This window comes from Cygnus atratus, chromosome 1 (genome assembly GCF_013377495.2).
Source record: "Cygnus atratus isolate AKBS03 ecotype Queensland, Australia chromosome 1, CAtr_DNAZoo_HiC_assembly, whole genome shotgun sequence".
NCBI classification, from domain to species: Eukaryota; Metazoa; Chordata; class Aves; order Anseriformes; family Anatidae; genus Cygnus; species Cygnus atratus.
The window spans coordinates 206,119,175-206,143,576 of NC_066362.1; the positions used below are offsets into that span (position 1 = coordinate 206,119,175).

The 24,402-nt window shown below is 48.9% G+C and overlaps 1 protein-coding gene across 1 annotated transcript; it reads left to right on the plus strand.

Annotated features, from left to right (window-relative positions):
* The first annotated feature begins 25 nt into the window (after window positions 1–25).
* On the plus strand, window positions 26–24,402 carry WNT11 (Wnt family member 11). Its single transcript, XM_035560499.1, has 5 exons — window positions 26–108; window positions 9,295–9,530; window positions 11,712–11,989; window positions 13,493–13,785; window positions 24,228–24,402. Exons 1-5 carry the CDS (start codon window positions 26–28, stop codon window positions 24,400–24,402), a joined length of 1,065 nt encoding a protein of 354 aa, XP_035416392.1.

Sequence of the window (24,402 nt, forward strand, 5' to 3'; positions counted from 1 at the left end):
TGAAAGTGGGGGACGGTGGGGGAAAATGAAGCCGAGCCCGCAGTTTTTGTTAGCTGGTTTTCTGTCTTTGATTCTGCAGACGGGGATTTGCTCTGGGATAAAATGGATGTAAGTACCTGGCTATTTCTCAGCATTTTTAGACTAGTCCTTGCTGCTCTGTTACCCGGGTTTGCAGCCCTTGGTGCTGCTCAAGGCAGTCTGTAAAGCCATTTAAAGAGCAGAGCGTGCTGCATTTCTCCAGCATTCATTGATTGCAAGAGTGTGTACCGGGGGCTCGTGCTAACAATATGTCTCAGTCTTTCTAAAATATGCATGGTTTGGGGTTGCTTTTCCTTCTCCTCATTGCTACCAAAGAGAAGCACACACTTGAATGCTCACATCAGCCACTTAATGAAGTTTCTAGCCTCAGCTACTATCATGCTGGGAAAGTCTCCCACCGGGACCACTGGTCGTGCTGAGTAGGAGCTGAGAGCAGGAGGGAGGGCAGCTGAGATAATGCCGCCTATCTCCAGCCATAGGGGATGCTTGACAGATAACATGTTTTTTTTGTGGACCTTTTAACCTTTGGGTTTGGTGAAGGGTGTTAAAAACGATGCAGGGAGGGGGGGGGAGAGGAGGGTGAAGGAATACCAGGGAGCGTGGTCAAGTCTGGATCGAGTTTCCTCGGAGGTGATGTTACTGCAAACAAAGTGAAAACATCGCTATCTCATTTCTTTGCTTAAGCAAGCAAGCAATTAGTTGCTTACTGCAAAATAAACAAACAAACCCCTCCAGCACCCATCTGGTTTCCCGTCCGGAGGAGCAATCAGTCCTTTTTGCTCTGGTCTGAAGCTGTGCGCAGAGTAAATAGTGGGAGGTGGGTGAACCTCAACTGAGCACCTTCTGTAGAAGGCACGATAAAATGTGATGGCTTAGGAAGCAGGAGGGTCGGGTCTGTCATGTATGGAATAGTGTGTCAAGGCGAGGATCTTGGGGAAAGCAGTGAAATTAGGACAAAAGGTTCCTACTGTGTTCCTCCTTCCACCACAGACCCCGTGCCATGTCTAATTCCCATTTTACTGCCCCAATCTTTGCCGCTCGAGACCCTCCCCACGTCAGCTTTCATAAAGTTGGGATTTCTCTCTTCTAAATTTGGACACCTGAAAATTCAGCATCTTGGAGGCAGTGGTTTTGCTGCCCTGCCTGCAGCCAGGGGGGAGAGGACCTTTGCGGCGGCTCCTCACCCACCCCAGTGATAGACATCCAACACGAACATCAGGAGATGCCCTCTGGGGATGACATGGACTGCAGGGAGCTGGTTGACATCACTCACACACCTTTTATACACATAAAGAGAATCAGGGTGAATCCCTCCATAGGGTGTTTAAATGAACACGGTCAGGTGGGAGGAAAGGCTTGTTGCCTACTTTAGGAAATTTTTCATGTACAAATACTGTACTTACTTCATACTCCAAGGACCACCTTGGAAGCAGAGGGGAGCCAGGGTCTGATTTGTTTTTCTCCATCTTGTCTTTACACCCCGTAGCAGCCACCACAGCTACACCGCACAGCCCAGCTACTTCTTTCTGCCAGCTTCGTTGGGCATTTGGGCTCTCAGCTTTGCTCCTACCCAGCACCTTGCATAGGGTGGGCATCTCCTCCAAAGCCTGTGAGGCAGGGCTAGGTCTGTAAAGGTATTTTCTGGTGAAAGCATCCTTCCAGCCGGTAAGCGGTTAAGCTGCGAGGGTTCCTTTTGGGGATGGGGCAGCAGTCAGAGGGGCAAAGACGCTGAGGTTGCCGCTCCTCCCCTTCCCAGCCAACACATCCCCCCTGTTGAAAAGCGAGTAGGGAAGATGAAAGCTGGGATTAAAGCGACATTCGAAGCACGAACCGCATCCAGATGCGCCGCCGGGCTCCCCTCACACCTGTTTGTAACCTGGCAGAGAGCTGCGCTCCCCGTCCCAGGGCACCTCGTGCAACGGGGATGCTGCCAGCAGGGATTTCACAAAGAAATGTGGCGGTGCTTTTTTTTCGTTCTCCTCCCTTCCCCACCCTTGTTTTTCTACAGAGCCACCAGCCAATTTTTTTCCCCCCATCCATCGCTCTCTTTCCACCGCTGCAGCGATGCCAGACACGGGCTGCTGCCAGCCTTGGGGCTCAGGGACCATCCCTGGAAATGGCACGGGTGAAATTCTGCTTGTGGATGGAGAGGGGAGAGGATGGTAGGAAGAGGGAAGGAAGCACGAGGAGGCGTTTTTGGTCGCGGGCTTGCCTCCGCGGTCTGCCCATCGCGACGTTGTTGTAGGCACGGTGCCAGAAGCAAGCTTCAAAGAGGAATGGGGATGGATGGGGGAGAAGATAAGGAGGAGGTTGCTGCCAGATGTTTACGGGCCTGGAGAGGGCTGGGGCAGAAAGCCTGGCGGGCCGGGTCTGCAAGTCGGAGGAAGAGGGAGCGACTGATATGAAGGGCGATAGGAAATTCAATTTTGATTCAGCGCGTGATGTAATTGCAGGGGGAGGCGGGGAAGAAAAACACGCTTTTCAGCCATTTAGGACTTTCCTGTAACACGAATATCCCCTGTAAATTAGTAAAAGCGGGGAGAACATAAAATGGAGCTATTTGTTTTATTTTATTTGGCTTATTTTTATGAGCTCTGTGGTCCAGATCCCCAGCTGTTGTAAATCGGCACCGTGCCCTTCCCTGCCGCAGAGGCGCGCGCCGCCGAGCACCCAGCGTGGTGCGTGGATGCTCAGCATCCCAAAAACCTGCTCGTGCTGCAGGAGAAAATTCACTTTTCATCTTCTTCCATCCCAGCCCCAGCAGCTGACGGGGTGTAAAGTCAGGGTACAGACAGATCTTTGCAGGACCAGAGCTGGAGAGCTCTCTGATCAGGGTGTATCAGCTTCAAAGTCTTATTTTGGCACGCTGCTTTTTGCAAACCCGCTCCCGTCCTTAAAGCAGAGCCTCGTGGTGCTTGGCGCTTGTTTTGCATCACAGCAGCCGAGGAGGAGATGCAGCAATCGGTTTCAATGTGAGATGTCTCAGGGCCAGCACGTAGAAACTCCATCACCTCACCCACCTCCTCTTGCACCCCCCTTTAGCCATCCCTAGGGGACTTGGGCTTGGCCAAGCAGGTTGCTGAAGCGACTTGATCGGGGAGCGCTGGAAAACAGATGAGCACTAGAGGGAGCTGCGGCCAGATGTGCACGCTGCAGATGTTGCAACACCCCGGGCATGGAGCAGTTTCCAAGGTGCTTTTGCCTGCTGGAGGCGGCATCTCCTCGCCTGGGTGCTGAGGCATGGGGTGGACAGTCCCTCTGGGTTGAGGGTCACCCTTGGTGCAAGAGTGGCTGCAAATAGGGTGAACAGAGTGAGGGGTTTTTGCACGGTTTTCTTTGTTTTCCTTCTTTTCCTGCAAATTCAGCCCATGACAGTGAGCTGTAGCACTGGGAATGCCATCATTAGGTGTTGTTTGGCCACTTTGGGAAGACCCTCGGTCCCTTCTGGACATGTCCCATGCCCTCCAGGCCACAAGAGCACCATTCCCAGAAATGAGGACAGTTTTGTAGCACTGACAGCTGCCCAGTTCACAGGATCCCCGAGTGGCTGATGCTGGCAGAGACCTCCGGGTCCCTGTGGTGCAAGCCCTGCTCCAGCAGGGCCACCCCGAGCAGGGGGCCCAGCCCCACGTCCAGGCGGCTGCTGGAGATCCCCAAGGAGGAGCCCCCAGCCCCTCTCTGGGCAGCCTGTGCCAGGGCTCCGGCACCCGCCCAGCCCAGCAGTGCTTCCTGAGGGGCAGAGGGCACCTCCCATGTTCCATTTCCAATTCCCATGGTTCAAACATAGCCCTTCAGGACCAAAAGGCGGTGAGCCTGACATTTCCCCCATCTCACTGACCTCAAGCACGCCTGCAGCACCAAGACCTTCCCCGAGCCAGCAGCGTGCTCCCTCCACTTTCAAGAAGCCGGGGAGAAAATGGAAAGATTTTGTCCTTCCCAGCAGCGCCTGCTTCTCTACTTTGGCCGGGGAGGGGGCCGGGACTGCGGGGCACGGGCGCCGGCGAGGAGCCGTCTGCCTGGCAAGGGGGCTGCTAGATGAGCTGCCGTGAAAGGACTGCAGGACGGGGATGGCAGGAGGGGAGCGGGCTGGGGGTTAGGGGGGGGCCGCTTTGAAGTTCGCTCTTCGCTCCGTAGGCAGCTCGGGAAAACTTGACAAAGCTCCACGGCCTTCCTCCGGCAGCGGGGCAGCCAACTCGCCGCTGGCATCGACTTCAGTAGAGCTTGGGCTGGAAGTCAATGGCCTTGTGCCCACTGCTGCCAGCGCTGGATTTGGCACCATATCTGAAAGCAACTCTTATTTTAAGCTTTTACTTCAGGGATTTTTTTTTCCCCTCCTCCTCTCCCTCCTCCTCCTCACCTCTTTTCTTTTTCTCCTTTTATTTCTTTTTCTTCTTTTCCTTCTTTTCTTTCTTTTCTCTCTCTTTTCTTTCTCTCTTTTCTTTTGTTTCTTTCTCTCTTTCTCCCCCTCTCTCTTTCTCTCTTCCTTTGACTATGTAAATCCCATTTCTCTGTTTGAGAAGGCTTTAGGTATTTGCCGAACCACTTTGGGACTTGCAGTCCTCAGGGCAAGACTGAGGATGCTCCCCTGCATCCTTGCTCCTGCACAAACAGTGGCAGGGCTGGGTGGCAGGGCCATAGGTTGCCTCTGACTACTCAGATGGGGACCCCAAAGCAGTCCTGCCAGCCCTTTCTAGTTAAAATCCTGAGAAAATGAAGCTCCTGCAGATTAAAAACCTTAAATGAGGCCTAGCACACACAGAAAAGCAATTACTGCCTCTCTTTATTTAAGCTTACCACAAACTTATCTCTCCACAGTGATGTAATTTTGCCTAAATCTTTTTGTATCACCCAAATCTCTGGAAAATTAAAGGGTTTAAGAATAAGCGTAAAATTGAGGGTGTCTTCACAGAAAGCAAAGCAGACAATTTGGAGCAGAAGTTCATGGTTTCAGCAGTGGTCCCTCTGTGTTGTCTCTTCACCAGTGGTCTCTCTGTGTTGTGTTGTTGGGTTGTATGACACAAGGGAGGATGGGGAGATGCTCTCCAGAGAGACCCCACATCAGAAGGAGAGGAGATCTTTCCACCCTTTAAGGACATTTTAACAGGCACCAATGTTTCCCTGTTCAATTCAAGGAATTTCTCTCCCTTTGGATTGACCAGAAGCAGTGTCCTGTATAGAGTTGTCCTTGTAAAGCCTCGTGTACGGCTTTCATTGATGTCTGCTCAGAGCTGAAGGTCCATCTCCCAAGCTGCTGCTCCTATGAATAGTCTTCTCATGCAGCCCAGATCTGCAGGACCGGGTCTATACTTCTCAAAGGACCTAACACTGTAGAGCATTCATGTTTCCAAATGAATTTATTAACTGCCTGAGATAATTAAAAGAGTAAACGAAAGTCATGATCCATCCATGCATCATATTTCCTCTGTAATTACGTTTATGGTTTTCTGTCAGCATCCATAACTTCAATTGAAAGCCCTGCTATGCTATATATATAGCAGGAGATGTTTGGTTTGGAGCCTGTTTATTTAAAGGGATGGGTCAAATGTGTATATATTTATAAAAAAAAAAGAAAAAAAAGAAAAAAAAAAGAAAAAACAACCTCCCTTCAGTTGTCCTCACCATTTGGAGAATGAGGGATGGAGCAGGAGAGTCAAGGGAGGGGAGCATAATGTTAGCAGGAGGAAAATGTGAAAAGCAACATTTATGGGATGGCAGCAGGTAAAACCCTTGTATGCTGCTTCTCAGATGAAGTGTGGGAGTCCAAACAAATGTTTTTATCAGGGATTTTTTCCTAGATTGAGGATTAAAGTCTGTTCTGTTAACTGTGCCCCTGAGGGCTCCTTTATTTGGGCTGCCTATGCCCCTTTGGCTCCCGTTTCTCTCCCAGAGCTGGGGGAGATGGGGCAGAGACCCACCCCCGCCACCAAATTTCCTTCCTGCTGCCCACGAATGGGCACCCCAACATTGTCCTTTGCAAGTGGTGAGCATCCCCCCATGGTGTTGCCAGAATATGGGGAGCAGGGAGGGCCGGTGCCTTTCCACGGGGAAGGTTTAAAGCAACAAGGGGATGGGGGAAGACATTTATGAATGTAGGACAGAGACTGAGCAAACCTGGGCTGTCAGGGCATGGACTAGATGACCTAATAGGCCTCTCACATTCCTAATCTGTGATTTATAAATGTACTTTTCGGTCTCAGCAAGTGACTCCAATAACTGTGAGTTTTCTTTTCCATCCCCATTACCCTTTACTTTTTCCTCCCGACGCTTGGAGATGTTTCCAATTATAGGTTCTCACAAGCAAAGGCATGAAGTTCAGGCCTGGGAGATGTTCAGAAAACACCTTCTTGTGTCGTGCTTTTTTATTCTTGGCGGGCTCCCTGGAGCTCGGCTCATTCGACAAGGAACAGCCACTGCTGCCATTTACCAAATTCTTCCCAAAGGGGCCACAGTACTTCCTTTCCCGACCTTCTGGCAGATCTTTTCCCCTCTTCCATAAAGCGAATTTCTCTCTTGTTGCATTGCAAATCTGCTTCTCCAGCGGTGACCATTTCAGGCCTTCTGTAATAACACCGTGCTACAGCGATCTCTTCGTACCTCCACAGTTCCCTTTTTTCACACCTGGGGTGAGCTTCAGTCTGAATTCAGCTCTCACCCCAACTTGAAGGTGGTTTTCTTTGTTGTTCCTGGTTTATCTGTAATGGTGAGAGGCAGGTGCATCAATATAGACTTCCAGGTCCTTTAAAGACACCCAAGACCTCTACACAGGGCTAGCAGATGTGGTGCAGGATCTATCAGACACATGAATCCTCCTTGAGGGACAGCCAGGGCCAGGTGGGACAACCCAAAGCTTCTGCAGCCTCGCTTGGCACCTCTGATTAGAGCTGCTCCCAATGGTCTGGCCTCTCTCTGAGACCTGGAGCATTCCCCATTCGCCTGAAGCTCAGGCTGTGAAGCCTGCCTCACCCTGCCTGCTTATTTTGCTGCTCGGGGTGTACTGTGCTGGAGTATTTATCATTCTTACTCTATTAGTGGCGAGCTGCTTTGGCCTCTTGCCTGATTTGCATTTCAGCCCGTTCCTGAGAGTTGCTGATAGGTTTTCTGGGATAAGTTTTCACAGGTTTCTGGAGCCAAGTGCTAGGGGTTGGACTCATCTCACCCATCCCTGTGCTTATACAGTCCAGATGTCTGCATCCGAGCTTAGTGCCTGGGTTCCCCCTATAGCCAGTGCAGAAAAAGGGCTCTTCCAGGGTTGATCATCTTATCCTGCTGTAGCTTTCTGATGAACATCAGCTAATTACACCCTAAGACCTCTTTATTTCCATGGGCTAAAGAAGGATCTGAAGGACTAGCATTAAGTCCACACTACGGAGGTTTGCAGTCCCAAGATTGTCCCAAGTCTCCTGCCTCGCTGCCTTCAGAGACGTGATATGTCTGAGCTCCCTGAACACCCAGAATATCGCCAACATATTTTGTCACTCACCACCAGATCAAGTCCAGCACCGATCCACATCTATGGCAGGGTGAGGTGCCTTCTGGAGGTAACCCCCCCTTCATGCAGCCAACATTGTCCCTGGTGAGCAAGGAACAGAGATGAACAACAGGGCAGAATTTCTGACAATTAGATCCTCAGCTTTCTTCTTTCCCTTGCAATTCACTGGACCAAAATTCTGCTCTCTGTATATTTAATAGACCTCTTTAAATATATGTATGATGTATAAGTTTACATTGCTAGCAGAGTGGTGGTTTCCCTTCCAAGTTTGCCACTGATTATCTAGTGCCAGAAATGCCAGATTCCAGCCGCCTGGGAATTTCTCAGCACAGCCCTGCTCAGCACTAGCAAAGGTTTGAGCTTTTCCTCACTCAAGGAGGGGTTGGGGTTAGCAGTTATGTGCAGCCCGGGGAGAGCTCCAACATACACAGCAGCTGGTTCAAGCGAGTCGGTAGAACATAGATGTGTTTTCCTGAAAACTGGAGATCAGAGCTAATATCCCCAATCTTGGTTAGGGCTCATTTTTAGCTCCATTTCCATCTCATTTAACTTCTGAAGGACGGGGATGTTACAGCAATAAAGTGAAATATGCCCAGAAATGTGTCTGCTAGTATGCCAAACTAACCAAGATGGCTTAGGATGAAACTGAAAGGCAACACATTTAACAAGGAGAGAAGGAAATATGTGTTAAGGCAGTTGTGTTGCCAGGATCATATGCCAGTTACTGATGCAGCCAGCTCGAAAGTTGTTTTATGGGAACGAATAACATTTATGACTGCCCTAAGCAGGTCATAAAGATACAAAGAGAGTTACACACCAGGCTTCTGCTGATCTCTCTGGGTGCTTGGGAAAGAAAAGCACAGAATACTCTGATGCATGGCACCATTTGCTTTTTATTTTTATTTTTTTTTACCTGGAGTGTGAAACATTGGCAATTGCACCCTAAAAGAACCAGTGGGGTCCATGGGGTATTAATGGCTTCTTCCATGGTAACATGCCTTCTGCTTTTAGTGGATCCCTTCTTAGTTCTGATCATGATAGTCTCTTTGCACATATTTGCGTTGTGCTTCTGCACTAAATCTTTGGAGACTAGAGAAACAGACTTATCTAAGTGCGACAGCAATGGAATTGGTGGAGGCCCTTGGTGTTAACTCTAAGGGAAAGCATCTGTTTTGCAAACTTGGTGGCTTTCCCCTAGGCCTTGCAGAGGATTTTCTCCATAATTAATCACATGACATTTGGCATAATCCTTAGAGAGTGTGTGAGACACATGCTGAATGCAAAACACTGATAACACCAACCTGACTTTTTTTTTTTTTCTGAATACCACAGTCTTGGAAGATCCAGCTTTCTGTTATCGTGGAACTGATGGGTCATTTTTCACTCTGTTGGGAGGTCTGTCCTCTTTGTTCTTCACCAAAAAAACCCCTTCCCACAAGAATTTACGCATTTAGTCAACTTGGCATACGCCCCAGGAGCTTTTGTTCAGGCTCCTCTAGATGACGGAGGGAAATGCACAGGTTTAGAGGGTGACTCTTCCCACCCATCTTCAACACCTACTTTAGCTGAGACAAATCACTTTTAAAAGTTGCCCATCTCTGTTACCACCTTAAACTAGGCACATAATTTGCAGGTAGCTAATATTAGGTCAGATGAACGCAGGCCAAAACATTTGCTGGGTCAGAGATACTGGAGAAATAAATACCGACCTGGAGATTAACTTTTTGTGGGTTTTAATGCCTTTTTGCATGTGCTTGTCTCCTCAGAGCTCTGTCCAAGACTCCTTCGGCTTTGGCCCTGAATCAAACCCAGCACTGCAAGCAGCTCGAAGGCCTGGTGGTTTCCCAGGTGCAGCTGTGCCGCAGCAACCTGGAGCTGATGCAGACCATCATCCAGGCGGCCCGGGAAGTGATAAAGACCTGTCGTAAAACTTTCTCAGACATGCGGTGGAACTGCTCATCCATTGAGCTGGCTCCAAACTACCTGCTAGACTTAGAGAGAGGTAAACACCACTGCTGGGCTCAGCCAGGGACATGAGTGAGTAGAGTCGGCCAGTGTGTGTGTATGCGTGTTGGGGAAGGGTCGTGCTGCCAGGGGGATGTGGAAGGACTGCATGGTGTGGTGGGCCTGCTCTCTGAGACCACGTTCATCTCCGTGCTGCCAGCTGTGCCCAGGAGCTCTTGAATCCAAGACCTGGCCTCCCACAGCTCTTAAGGTGCATGACATCAGTCTGGTTCGCTGGTCTCACTTGAATCACAGAATGGTTTGGGTTGGAAGAGACCTTAAGGATCATCTAATGCCACCCTCTGCCATGGTCAGGGCCCCCTGCCCCCAGCCCAGGCTGCCCCCAGCCCCACCCAGCCTGGCCTTGGGCACTGCCAGGGCTGGGGCACCCCCAGCTCCTCTGGGCAGCCTGGGCCAGGGCCTCAGCGCCCTCAGAGGGAAGAATTTCTTCCCAACGCCTCCCCGAAGCCTCCCCCCTGCCAGGCTCCAGCCGGTGCCCCTCGTCCTGTCCCCCCAGCCCTGACCAAGAGTCCCTCCCCAGCTTTCCTGCCCCCCCTGCAGGCCCTGGCAGGCCGCTGGCAGCTCTCCCCGGGGCCTTCTCTTCCCCAGGCCCACCACCCCCAGCTCTCTCAGCCTGGCCCCACAGCAGAGCTGCTCCAGCCCCTGAGCATCCTCGCGGCCTCCTCCGGGCCCGCTCCAGCAGCTCCGTGTCCTTGTGCTGGGCCCAGAGCTGAACGCAGCGCTGCAGGGGGGGCCTCCCGAGAGCGGGGCCCAGGGGGACAATCCCCTCCCTCGCCCTGCTGGCCACTCCTCAGGATGCAGCTGGCCTTGTGGACTGCAAGCGTGCACTGCTGGCTCATGAGGTTCACATGGGCCCACTTCTCAAGCTTGTCCAGGTCCCCTTGGATGGCATCCCTTCTTTCTGTTTTATCAACCACACCACTCAGCTTGGTGTCATCTGCAAACTTACTGAGGGTGCACTCAATCCCACTCTCTATGTCACTGGTAAAGATATTAGACAGGACTGGTCCCAAGACAGACCCCTGAGGTACACCACTCGTCACCAGCCTCTACCTGGGCATGGAGCCATTGACCACCACTCTCTGGGTGCGGCCTTCAAGCCAACTCCTTATCCACTGAGTAGTCCACCCATCAAATCCATCTCTCTCCAATTTGGAGATCAGGATGCCATTTGGGACTGTGTCAAAGGCCTTCCAGAAGTCCAGGTAGATGATATTGGTCAGTCTTCCCTCATTGACTAATGCAGTCACCCCATCATAGAAGGCCACCAGATTGGTCAGGCACGATTTGCCCTTGGTGAAGCCGTGCTGGCTTTCTGGGATCACCTTCTTGTCCTGCATGTGCCTTGACATTGCTTCCTGGATCCGTTCCATGATCTTCCCAGGCATAGAGGTGAGGCTGACTGGTCTGTAGTTCCAAAAAGGACTGGTCTAGCAAGCACTCTGCGGGCTTGAACCTGCACCACAGTCATGGGAGGACCCGTGTGGGTGGTGAATGGCAGAAGTGCTGGCTATTGCTGGCCCCCAAGGAGTCGTGGAGCACTTGCTAACAGCTGTGGAGCTGTTTTTCACGACATTCAGATTTGCAAACAGCACATGCTACCCCTGAGGCTGTCCAGACAGCTCCCTTATGGGTCAGAGCATCCTTGCACACAGGGACAAAAGGAAGCAGGATAATCCATGGGGGGCTTCCTCCATCAGGAAACACTTCTCTGCTGTACTGTACAATGGCACAGACTGCCCAGAGAAGCTGTGGAGTCTTCCTTTTTGGAGATACTTAGAAGCCATCTGGACATGGTCCTGGTCACCCTGCTTGGGGTGCCCCTGCTTCAGTAGGGGTTGGACCAGGTGGCCTGCAGAGGTCCCTTCCAACCTCAGCCATTCTGTGATTCTGTGATTCCTCACATGCTTCAAGAGCAAATCTCACCACAGTGGACAAGTTGCATGAATCCATGTGCCTCCTTGCCCTGCTGGGATGTTGTTTCACAAGCTGAAGAGCTTTTTGGGGAGATTTTCTCCAAGCTGATGATGCCATGAGAGTTCTCAGCTGCAGCGAGTTGGTGTGTTTGGTGTTCTGTGGGGCAGAGATTATGTGAGCCTCTTTTGGGGAGACATTTAGCTGTCCCAGGAGGCTGAGTTGGAGTTCTTGTCTCTTCCAGGCACAAGGGAGTCAGCCTTTGTGTATGCCCTTTCTGCTGCTGCCATCAGTCACACCATTGCCAGAGCCTGCACCACCGGGGACCTCCCTGGCTGTTCCTGTGGTCCCATCCCAGGTGAGACACCTGGACCTGGGTATCGATGGGGAGGATGTGCAGACAACCTCAACTATGGTCTTATCATGGGGTCCAAATTTTCAGATGCTCCCATGAAGATGAAAAAATCAGGATCACAAGCCAATAAACTGATGCATCTGCACAACAGTGAAGTAGGGAGACAGGTAACAAATCCACGAGAGTTATTGTACTTGTACAACCATCTGTAGTGGTCGGTCGCTCTGTGAGGTTCAGTGTCTCTATCAGCTAGCGAAAGGAGCAGGTTTCTCCCAGATTGCTCTGAACTCCTTTGGCCTGCTGAAGACTCTGGCTATATAACTCATGCTGGGACTCAGGAGGCCCTGAATGCTAACAGCAGCCCTCTAGAACCGTGGGTGGGATGTCTCATTGCCACCCTATCCGCAGCCAAGGAAGGCTCTGGCTTGCTTACCCCAGGAGGTGCGGTGGGGACGGGTCCCGTAGTGCTCTGCCAAGGGCGTTGCACATGCGAAGTGCTGTGTAAGCACGGAGGATTATCATCTGCCAGACGTGTCCAGCAGCAGCTGCCTCCCAGCCATCCCTGCAGCCAGGAGGGCTGATTTGTTGCTTTCCAAACTGCTTCGCTAGTGATTACTCCCATATCTGGCACAAGCTGCTTTTAACAGCTTGCATCCTGTGGGTGTGCCAACGCAGGGATAACGCTTACCATGCGTGGTGCTTGGCATGCACCAGGGAGCAAATCCCCGCTGCAGCCCTCCGTGCAGCTGGAGAAATTGGGGTGGGGGACTATAAAGGTGAGCCCTGCACCCATCTCTGAGGCTTCAGCAGTTCCCAGCTCTGGTCCTACCACACAGCTTGATCCTTCCAGGGCTGCTTGCTCTCAGGCGCTGAAGCAGATAAAATTTGGAGCATGCTGAGCTCATTGGCAGCTTTCTGTGTAGCTACCGGCTGAACTTACCTTTGCAGAGCACAACCCTTCCTCCTCTGGGTGTTTTTCTCTACCATTCCCTGCATTCCCTTTGTGTCTGTTTATTACTATTATTAATATTATTATTATTATTATCATTATTATTATTATTATTGTTATTACAATGTCTTGAGTTTTTGTTTTAATTGCAATGGGCAAATTTTCATTTGGGACAATGTTGTCATGGCTGGTGGATTCACCCTTTCCTGTCAGCGTTCCCTGCCATTTCCTACAGTCGTCAAATTAAAGATGTACCAAAGTAAAATGTTTTTCTGGCCCCATGGCCAGCAGAAAGGCAGGGTGAGGGTGCTTTGAATTCATCAAAGCCTTGACATCTGTTACTCAATGCTTAAATCTGCAGGAGGTAGAAATGCATGTTATATATCTATTTATGGATTGCTTTGAATTTCAGCTCCTTAAGAATTCAGAGGGTGTAAATGCAGCCCCATGTAGATATCTCATCAAAATTCAAAGTACTCTTCGGTCTGCTGGCTGCAAAGGTGTGAAAAGCACCCGGTGAAAGCAGTCCTGGGCTGACAGAGATCACCACGGAGCTGTGGGATTTCATTCCCTCTGCACAGTAGCTGCCCTAGCATGTGCAGAAATCAGAGCAGCAGTCCTTTTTTATAGCAGTCTCCATTAAGAAAGAATCTTCATTAGCAAGGTTGTGGGATATTTGGACTAAAGACCATTTCCTAACTCCTGCCTTCCTTTTTTGCAGGTCTTAAAAGCCTCTCTTGAAATGAAATGTAAGTGCCATGGAGTTTCTGGGTCATGCTCTATCAAGACCTGTTGGAAAGGCCTTCAAGAGCTGCGAGACATTGCATTGGACCTCAAAAACAAGTATTTATCGGCCACCAAGGTCGTTCACCGGCCCATGGGCACCCGCAAATACCTCGTGCCAAAGGATATTGATATCAGGCCGGTTAAAGAGACAGAGCTGATTTACCTACAGAGCTCGCCTGATTTCTGCATGAAGAACGAGAAAGTGGGGTCACATGGGACCCAGGACAGGTGAGGGTTTCCACAGCGGGTGCTGACTGCACTCTGTACCCCAAAGAAGGAAGGGGCAGAGGGGACCGTGTATGAATAAGAGGTAAATAACTGTGGAGGTAGCACATGCGTGCAGGTATAGAACGTCTTAATGAACAGTATGGTCCACAGATGCTCGAGGCTCTTTGTGGTGTGGCAGCCGAGACAGGGCTGCAGGCACCTTTTCCATTATACTGGCAGGTACAGGATACCTTTTGAAATCTTCTCAGAAAGCCATTTATGCAGCTCACCTCAGCAGGTGCACTGATCAAGCAGCTGATTTTTACTTTATTGAGTGCCTCTTGCAACCCTTGCTCATGTGATGAGGTGTTACTCTACTTGAAGGTTCCCCTGAGCAGGCAAGTGTTAACCCAATTCGGACCAGTGCTTGCAGGCAGCCTTAAAAAAGCCCTGTCACCCAAGAAGATTAATACTTAGGATTTTTATTCCACTGCCTTTTAAAAATCCTGGTATTTTTGTCTCGTGTTTATGCGTAGGTATGTCTTCAACCCATTAAGACTGGTGATTTAAGGTCATCACACCCAAACCCACAGTGGGCACAATGCTGTCCCTTCAACAGGAAGCAGACGTGCGTGTGTCTTCCCATGATCTGTTTAATTCCCTCTTTGACAAATCATTTCCACTGGTGGGCAGCAGACCCTCTAACAGCCAAATAGTTGTGCTTCCAGAATTTTGCAGAATTTCCAGGATTTTTGTTAAGTGCATACAACAGCTGGATTTCAAGATGGCTTAATGTTGCTGTCTGCTTACTTGGCTTCCTTCAGATAGTTCCTTTAATTCTTCTTTGTTCTTTGTGATACTTTGTGGTGCAGTCTCATGTAGTCACGTTGCAAGGTGCATGCACCTGCCCTTTTTTTGGGTGTCTCTATTTTAACTCTTATTGGACGCAGTGGTCTTTCAATTGTGTATTGAGAAGTTAAGTGGAGAGAAGATTTTACTGTCAGAGACGTGAAATAAATGACTCAAATGCACAAAAGATGCATCCTTTTGGGATACTTTTCTTTCAAGCAATGTTTGGTGAATGGTCTTTAGACGATACCCTTTGGCAATGGTCCTTTAATCTGGAACCACCATTCTATAGACAATAAATCAACATTTATCTGGTGGAGCCAACCTGGTAAAGATGACAGTTGAGTGAGGCAGCTCATGGGAAGTGTGTCCTTTTTGTCCTCTGCTGTTTGGTGAAAGTTAGAGCTTTGTATCCTCCACCAGGACTGCAGGCAATGGCTGGACTGCCATACAATAGCTCGTTCATTCCCAGTCCAGCGGTGGAGCAGTAATTAGCAATGAAGATGTTTATGAGTCACTGAGGACTGTAGGGCACTGCATGTGCCGAGATTGTTTTCTGAAGGAAAATGTCATGTAAGTGGAAGTGATGTTTTTGTGGATTTGCATGGATTTTGACAAACTCATGTCTTGAAAAAGACCTCTTTGTTGGGACATGCTGTTTTGCAATGAAAAAAATTGGGGAGGTTATTTGGAAATTGGTTTTATAGGAATTGCGTGAAATCAACAGGTTGTGTGAAAAACAAACTAAATTCATTAGAGATCTGCCAAATGAAACATTTTCCATGAGCTGAAATCCTTTTAGAGGGGAGGGAGGTGTTACTTCCTATTCATCTAATTTCATTTTGCAGGAGATTTTGCCTTTTTATCCAAGCTAGTGATGAAAAATATGTAAAGATCTTGAATGATTTTTTTTGTCTTTTTCTTGGGGATAGGAAAATGTGTATTGCAGGCATCTGTTTATCCTGAGCTGGGCGACAGCAGTGATTGTGAGCCTTCCAGGCGAGGGTCCAGGGGAAGTGAGATTGAGTGAGGATTTAGAGTGAGATATTAAGGCAGGAGGGGATGACATTCAGAAGGAACCTGTCAAGAAATACTCCTTACTCTTGGATGTGCAAGATGATGATGAAGGAGGGGAGGAGGGCGAGACAGACCTGTGTTGAGCTGTAGGTCTCTCTCAGGCCAAGCTGTAAGGTCATGTGCAGTTACACTCATTTTCAATGCAGTTGAGAAGATGCCTGGTGTCTCAGAATTGGCAAGTGTAACACAAGACACAGCAGCCCTTTGTTTTAGAGGAAAGAAGTATAAAACCTCCACAATGAGAAATTAGAGGAAAGAAGTATAAGACCTCCACAATGTGTTGGGTTTATTCCTCTTTCTCCTTCTCCCATGGATGCCTTTTTTTCCTCTACAATTTTTTCTCTCACGGAGAGGGCATTTGATGTATTTTAAACACAGTGGCTCTGTTCCAGCTGCAGATAGTGGCTAATGACAGGGACAAGGAGCAGGAACACAAACAGGGTGCTGTGGGAGAGGGCAGGAAAAAAAGGTGTGGCTTATGCTTACCCCAAAAGATGTAAAACACTCACATGGAAATAGCCCAAACAGGTTTTTTATTTTATAAGTCAAGTCCCGGAGGCACCTTAACATTTTATCCTTGTGCACATCAAAATTTTGGGGGGAAATCCTGCTGTTTCCTACTAGGTTAATTTTTAAGGTCTTTTACAGCAAATATAATCAAAAAGGGATTTTAGTGGTGGTCCCTTAGTTTGTTTTCTCTCTTCTCTTCTATTCTTCCACCACCTGCCTGTTCCCTGTTTGACCTCTTTTGGGTCATGAACAGGGGTGTGGGACTTCCTTGTAGGGTGTCATGGTGCAGACCTATCTCACTGTGCTCTAGGAGACCTCTGGGCAGCTTCAGCATCTTTCAGCCTCAATTTCTGCCTCTGAAGGGGTGTAGAAGACAGAGGTTCCCATTAAGAGAGGTTCCCACTGGAGAGGGACACTTTTTCAGGGAGTGTAGTGACAGGACAAGGGGTAATGGCTTTAAACTAAAAGAGGGTGGATTTAGATTGGATGTTAGGAGGAAATTCTTCCCTCTGAGGGCGCTGAGGCCCTGGCTCAGGCTGCCCAGAGGAGCTGGGGGTGCCCCAGCCCTGGCAGTGCCCAGCCTGGGCTGTTCCTGCCCATGGCAGGGGTGTGGAATTAAATGGTCTTTAAGGTCCCTTCCAACCCAAATCCTTCTCTGATTCCATGATTTTATGATTCTGTGATAAACAACCCATTTTCCCGTTACTGGATTTAAAACCTTGAGATTATTGCACGTTCATTACAAAACATGAGTTGTTTCATATAACGTGGAGGAAAAGTCCGTTCTGCTCTCCCTCTCCCCCAAGTCTGGTGCTTGCTAGGAGCACACTGGAAGCAGGACAAGGGTTGGTGGCTTAGTTGCAACACCTTGGACATATTGGGTTTCCATGTATGCTGTAGGGAACAATCCTGCACTGGCAGGTGGTTGGAAGGGATAATCTAATCAGTTGCTTCCATCTCTGTAATTATCCCTCACATGGCTCAGGCATATTGTGTGTTTCTCAGGCAGGAAAGGGAATCAAGTAACTTTATAGTGCAACTGTGTGAAAATCCACTCAGAAAACGTGAGCCCAATTACTCAAAAGCCTTTCAGGGCTCTTCACTTCACTTCTTTTCAAAGCCTTATTCAGAATGACCCTGAAGTGTTTTCTAAGACATCCTAGCCCTTCTTAATTCCATGTTGAAATTAGAAATGGTTTGGGAATCTGCATGCCTCCAAGCAGTTGGGGTGTATCCAGATTTCAAAGCCAGGGAGCTGAACCCAAACCTGTGATTTGAAGCCTCACAACTCTTTGAAGTGCTCAAAATCTGATTAAGGAGCTGAGTTTTGCAACTGGTGTCCAAGGCTCCTGCAAACAGGCTTGCTGCAACCCTCACTGATTGCAGCCAAACTCCGTGTGTTTGTTTGCCACCATCACGCTTTCGTAGCGAATAAAAATCATCTGGAGACAAATCTAAAGGAGCTGATCTGTGGAGCAGCATGTGGCTCGTATGATTTTCAATACAAGTCAACCACGGGGAAATGCATATCCTATATATATTCCTGTTTCAGAGCCTTATTGGAAGTAAACACCCTATAACTCATCTTTTAACGACATAGTTCAGTTTCTCCTGCCTGAAAAATTTGTTATCAGCTTCAAGCAGAAGATAAATAATAGTAGATTATAAAAATGGGACCTCGTTTGTGAGAAAAGAGGCAAAAGTATTAACCTTCTTTATCAGTAGGGTGCAACGTGTCGTATTTCAAAGGCTGTTTAAGGTCCCATAAGGAATCCAAGGCAAGGGAAATTCTGCCACGCATAGAAGTCTCCAGCCCCCGAGGCCTTGCAGAGATTACTGAGCTGTTTATTACTGATCTTTCCCAGAGCAGCCTTGGAGCCAAGCAAATGCGGCTTCCTCCATGCTGAAGATGGGAAGGAGCTGTCTTAACGCCACAGAAATCAGGCTGCAATGTCGTGCTGAAGCTAGGCAGGGGTGCTCAGCCACCACTCCTTAGCTGACTTTGGCAATGAACGCGGCCATCCTTTGGTGGTTGCTCCTTGCTTATGTATTGGCTCTTTTATTTCTGCAATATAAAATATTAGTCTTAACTCTCTCCCGAGGTGTCTTATGCTGATTTGTTTTCATGGATAGGAACATGCATGGAGTTAACTGAACATGCTGCTCGGTGGTGACTCGTTTAGCTGCAAGGAGTTAGTGGCTGGTGGCTGCCTCTTTGGCATTTTGGTGGTCCAGACATCCAGGTTGATTAAATGCTATGAAACAAGGACCCAGTGGTCTTCAATGTTCAATGACAACCCTTTGTTTTGACCCCATTAGTGTCCAGTCACTCTGCCTTTCATCTGCCGGAGTGCTTTGCATCGTGTGATTATGTGGGCAATGAAATTTCTTAGCAGAAGCACCCATACTTAGAGGGGAATGAGTGGTAGTTTTGGGCAGATGACAGCATTTGGTGTTTGGTTTTTATTAGACCCTCCTTAAGTTTCCATCGCTCAGTGAGAGCACAAGGAACAATACACTGAGCTTAGATTTTGATTTCATTATAATTTGTGTGATGGTTTAGCAGTTTTTGGAACTGATGTGCCACCTTTTGTTCATGGGACTCAACAAATAGCAAATAACTAGTAACAAAAATTCCTTTGTGAGTGTTCCAGAAGCTTAAACCAAAGAAAAGTCAGAAAAATAGGACCTTTCTGTTCCTTCCACCTGCCATTTCCACCTTCCCAAGGTAACATGCTTGTGGTTGGCACCAATTTCAGCAGTTGGCCCACCTGTACCTTCTTGGGCTTTTTCTCATTTAAGCCCCAGGGAAGTTTGAATCCTTCCCACTTCGAAAGACCTGAATTTGACCCGAAAACATTTGTGAATAATGAGCGTACTGGTGGTTAAATATAATTTCATATAGTAAAATTGCAGTGGATAGTGAATTGTGGGGGAAAAAAACAAGCCAGCTCTCCTAAGCCTATTTAGTCCCTGTGCCTCAAACTAGTGTTGAGTTAGAGAACATCAGGGCTGGGAATGACTCCACAGAGCCCGATCACTTTAGCAGTGAGACTGAACTGAGAATACCTGGCCCGTTACTGAAGGTGTTTATCTACTCTCTAAAAAACAGCTTCTGGAACAACCTGTTCCAGACCTTTACTATCCTTAGAGCTATGTTTGTCTCAACCTGATTCTTATTTTTATTTTTTATTTTTCCAATTCAAACCGGTCATTTCTTGTCCTCTTTCCTCTGCATATAAAGAACATTTGTTCTCCCATGTTTGCAATAATCTTTTGTAGATGGGGAGTCAGCTCTTACTTCTCTAAGCCAGTTCCTTCAACCTTTTCTGCTTTCTGAACTGCTCCTCTGACTCTCCTGGGAATGTTCCCACATTTATCTGGATCTTTCTCAAAGTGTGTTGCTTGCTTTGCATTTTAATCCACTCTCGCAAAATGCTCTCGGTTCCTTTTGCCCCAGCATTATCCACAGGCTTGTAAGGTTTCTCTCTATTCTTTAATGAAAATACAGGCTGGTTCCAGGATCTCCCTTGACATCTCCTTGCTGACATGAAGTATTGATAACTCTCTTTTGTACAGTTGTTCAGTGTCAGTCTCCAGATATTCCTTGTGGATGAGAAAGCAATTTAAAAGTAGTTAAGATCCTGCCCTCAAAATCGTACATGAAATTGTGCACTTTGATGTATTTTTAGCAATGCCCATTGTTTTACATACTTCCTGGGGGACTCAAATTATTTTTCTTTCCTTTATGTACCGCTGTGCAGCATGACATTACCGGAGCAAAGGGCACTAGAGAAACGACTAGGAACTTGATCTAAAAGAGAGAAAAGAAAGTATTTCTTTACACAGCAGTAGTGTCTTCTGGGACTTGTGGCTGCTGGAGTTCATGGAGACAGGTGGTTTCCCTGCGGTCAGAAAGGGATGAGACAAACCCATGGCCAGCATGCCCACAGGGGGATCCTGTGAGGTCAAACAGGAATGTATCTTCTGTCATCCCTAACGCAACAGCCCAGATGCTGGTGGAGTGTGAGGGGGAAGACTAGAGAAAGTGGCCAGATTTGTGTTTTCCTCTCTAAATAGCATCTCCCGCAGCCATTGCAGAGTGCTGGGCCAGGCAGGACATTTCTTATGTCCCTGGAAGCAGCTCCCACTTTTCAATAGGACTTGGGGAGTGAGGTCCCAGCGGATGCCTAGCATGTCCCTGTTGCCACATGGCATTACTGCAGGTGACACAGGACAGAGCAGGCCCCAGTTTGGCTCTCAGATGCCAGCTGGGCAACCAAAAACTATCCTGTCATCTGCTGATGGGACAGAAGGGAACTGGCATTCACAGTGAAAGTATGTGACATCTTCCCATAGCTTTTAATGTACCTGCACTTTTGCAAGGCCCTAAGAGATCTGAAAGAGCAATCCTAAGCAGGATGGTAGAAGGTGGATGGTTTCCAGGTAGAGGGCTCACTGATCTTGCTTTTGACTAGAAAATCTTGCTCAAGTTCTCCTAACACATGGCTCAGGTGGTTTTAAGGAGAGCTTGAGCAAGCTGCCGTTTGCTTTGTGCTCCTGCCTGCTGTACTTAGATTTCCAGCTGAAATTCCTTCTGCAGCTCACTGCAGAACAAAGCAGCAAACCTCCTTCCCCCCTCTGCAAGAGAGCAAAGGAAATTTTAAAATGAAAATCCCCCAGGAGGTAACGGTGAGATGGCCTAGAGATGTGAGACGGGGAAGACTCTTAGAGGTGCCAGGATGTCCTTGCCCATCTGTGCCAGAGAACACCCCCGTGATGAAGCTGTTGGGGCTCAGGGAGTGATGCACGGCAGTGTTTTTGCAAAGAGGGCTGGAAGGGGGAGTTTTGGACAAGGAGATTGAGCAGGATTTGTCCAGTCAGCAGGGCTGGCCTCCTCCCTTCTTGCATAAAGAAGGACAAAGCACCGTGGCAACGTGAAAGCCTGTTCCTGAGCCAGGACCTTGACTGGGATTGTGGCCGAAGCATCGTTTTTCACCGGTCTTTGAAGTGCTGCTAGAGGTTACGGTGTTGTGTTAAGATGCAATCGCCTGTGTTCATGTTTTCTCTCCAAGAATAGGGAGGAGGGCATTTCTCCGAGTTGCTGGAATTGTGCTGGACCGGGCCCAAAACAAATGAGACTGAACTTAACCCATCAGCAGGGAGCCTGCTGAGATCGCAGCCATGGGCTCTGAAAGCAGATGCTTGGGGGCAGCTTCTGTGGGTAAACTCTGGTCTTTGGGCTCCTTTGCCTTCCCCCACTTGCTTTTTGTATGGCTAGTTACAGCTGAGAAGCTAACTTTGTTTGGGTTTGTTTAAAAAAAGAAAGAAAATTAAGATAATTCGCCCGTGACTATAATTTAAAACAGAGAACAATATGTCTGGTTATTGGCATTGTCGGAAAAGTTTTCTAGAAAGACATTTAGGTTCGGGATAGAGTCAAAAGCTTTGCTTTGGCTCTTTACCCCTCCTTCCTTCCAGAATGTCACTGTTCCTTGATCCAAAACTGAGGGAAATTTGGGTATTTTTTGGTAGATTTTGTTCTTTTCCTATATTTCAGGCTGAAAGGGATGGACACAGCTATGGGAAATCCCATCTAGGTCATTTTTTCCCCCCCTCAAACCACAGGAGTTGGGTGCAAGGAAATGGTGATTCCCTGAACCCAGACAACAGGTGGAAGAGCTTTGTTCTCTAAATGGGATAAATTTGACTCTCTGGTGCTGAATTGGAGCCAGAGTGGCACCATGTCCCTTTCCTTGGCCATTTTAATGGGCTTTTAGCACAAGGGGGCAGGGGCATACTGCATACCCAGCCCCGTGCTCCTGCAGATTCACAGTCCTCACTAGGGCAACCTCCATGCAGAAGCCTTTCCAGCCTCTGGTAAAGCTGAATAAGGTTGTCAAATTCCCTCCCCTCTTCTAATGTCACCATCCCTATATTTGAACCTTTGCTCTGAATATTTAATGCATTTACAAATACATTTATGAGGAGTCATTCGGAGGCTTCCTGGCAGAGGGGCCCTGGCCCCCAGGGCAGTAACAACGCCTTTGGTTCAGCATTAGGCAAACACACTTGGTGTGGTTGCAGACTTTGCCTTCGGTAGAGGCTTTCAAAGGTTTGTAAATATTTACACACACTCCTGAATGAAGGGGAGAAGGGGGGGAGCCTTTAGAAACTGAACCTGGGGAGGAATGCAAGTCAGAAATAACAAACAGGAGGCCCGCCTGAGTCAGAAATAAATAAGAGAAGAACAAGAACAAAATCCCAACACCTCATTAATCCCATAACTTCTCCTAAAGCATTACCTCATGAGGAATTCCTATAAATCTCATGGATTTGTTTTCATCTATTAATGGAGTGCTCAGCTCAAGCGTCCGAATTTCTCCTTTCCCTGCCCCAAATTTGCCTTAAACTGTTTCTGTCCAAACTAGCCAGGCAGGATGAGATTTAGGGGAGATGTCAGCAGTCTCCCTGCAATCTTCAAATTACCTTTCTTACAGTAATGTCAAGTCTCAAGGGCTATCTTTACAGCCCCTGGAGAAATGTCATCTCCAGGATATGGTTCATCCCACCCAAAAGTCAATGCTTGTTGTGCTTTCATGTCTACCAGCTTGGAGTATTTTAGGAGAGTGTGATAGCTGGTCTTTGAGAGTGGCTGAGGATCCAGCTCTTCAGTCCCTTCCAAGGCTTCTCCATGCTGGTGATCAAGGAAAAAGATTCCCCAGTTCATGGGTTATTTCCAAAAACCTCAAGCCAGCTGCTCGCAAGCATTTGAAGCAAGGGAACCCCACACAATGCCCGACTTATCCCGACGAGCCTGGCTTTAATTAAAAGCAGAAGCAAAACAAGCAGTGAAAGGCCATGTGATATTTGGCGACTTGTCATCCTGCGCTGTGCTCCCGCTGTGCTGCCTGCTCCTGGGTCAGGGCTCGGGGTGGGACAGGGCCAGCTCCCCGGCTGCTTCTGCTGGGCTGGGACACACTCGGAGGGAAAAGTGCAGAGCCTGGCCCTGTTAGGATCGGCTGTAATTTCCCTGAGAGGTTCAGGGCTGAGTAACGGCTGTAGGAGTCTGCTCAGGAGCTTTCCCAGCCTGGGATCATTGGCACGGAGCCTTTGCAAATACTCTCTGGCTGCAGGGTTCGTCCCCTGTGTTTTTCAGGTTAGGTCATGCTGGACAAACACCGGTGTTTGTTCTTCAGGGCATCATCTTACCCCAGCTCCTTTCAGACAGCCTAGGAGCCTGCCTGGGAATACACTTTGCTAGGGATGATGAGCTTGTGGTGTGGTGAAGGTATCACGATAGCTTCACTTCTTTGCCTGGAGGTCCTTAGGTCCAAACCTCCTGCCCAAGAAGGACTTTATGGTCATAGAAACAGAACCACAGAATGGTTTGGGTTGGAAGGGACATTAAGGATCATCTAATTTCAATGTCCTGCCATGGTCAGGGACACATCCCCTGAGTCCAGGCTGCCCCCAGCCCCACCCAGCCTGGCCTTGGGCACTGCCAGGGCTGGGGCACCCCCAGCTCCTCTGGGCAGCCTGGGCCAGGGCCTCAGCGCCCTCAGAGGGAAGAATTTCTTCCCAACGCCTCCCCAAAGCCTCCCCCCTGCCAGGCTCCAGCCGGTGCCCCTCGTCCTGTCCCCCCAGCCCTGACCAAGAGTCCCTCCCCAGCTTTCCTGCCCCCCCTGCAGGCCCTGGCAGGCCGCTGGCAACTCTCCCCGGGGCCTTCTCTTCCCCAGGCCCACCACCCCCAGCTCTCTCAGCCTGGCCCCACAGCAGAGCTGCTCCAGCCCCTGAGCATCCTCGCGGCCTCCTCTGGGCCCGCTCCAGCAGGTCCCTTCCAACTGGAGCTATTCTCAGCCCTAAGAAGGTTGCCCAGAAAAATGCAAGTGCAGCCCTGGGGTCTCCACCACGCTGCCTTCACCCAGCACCTTGCAGAGCCGTCAGACCCCAGCATCACCCCAGACACTTGGTTGGGAAAGCCCTGCTGGCATTTACAACTGCTCACCACCTTTCCTTTCTTCCAGGCAATGCAACAAGACCTCCAATGGGAGCGACAGCTGTGACCTGATGTGCTGCGGCAGAGGCTACAACCCCTACATGGACAAAGTGGTGGAGCGGTGCCACTGCAAATACCACTGGTGCTGCTACGTGACCTGTAAAAAGTGCGAGAGGACTGTCGAGAGATACGTGTGCAAGTGA

Excerpts from the sequence above, each read along its gene's own strand:
- WNT11 (XM_035560499.1), top strand. The coding sequence starts at position 26 with ATGAAGCCGAGCCCGCAGTTTTTGTTAGCTGGTTTTCTGTCTTTGATT. Across the intron at positions 109-9,294 it reads TGCTCTGGGATAAAATGGAT|AGCTCTGTCCAAGACTCCTT; the intron begins GTAAGTACCTGG and ends TTGTCTCCTCAG. Across the intron at positions 9,531-11,711 it reads CCTGCTAGACTTAGAGAGAG|GCACAAGGGAGTCAGCCTTT; the intron begins GTAAACACCACT and ends TGTCTCTTCCAG.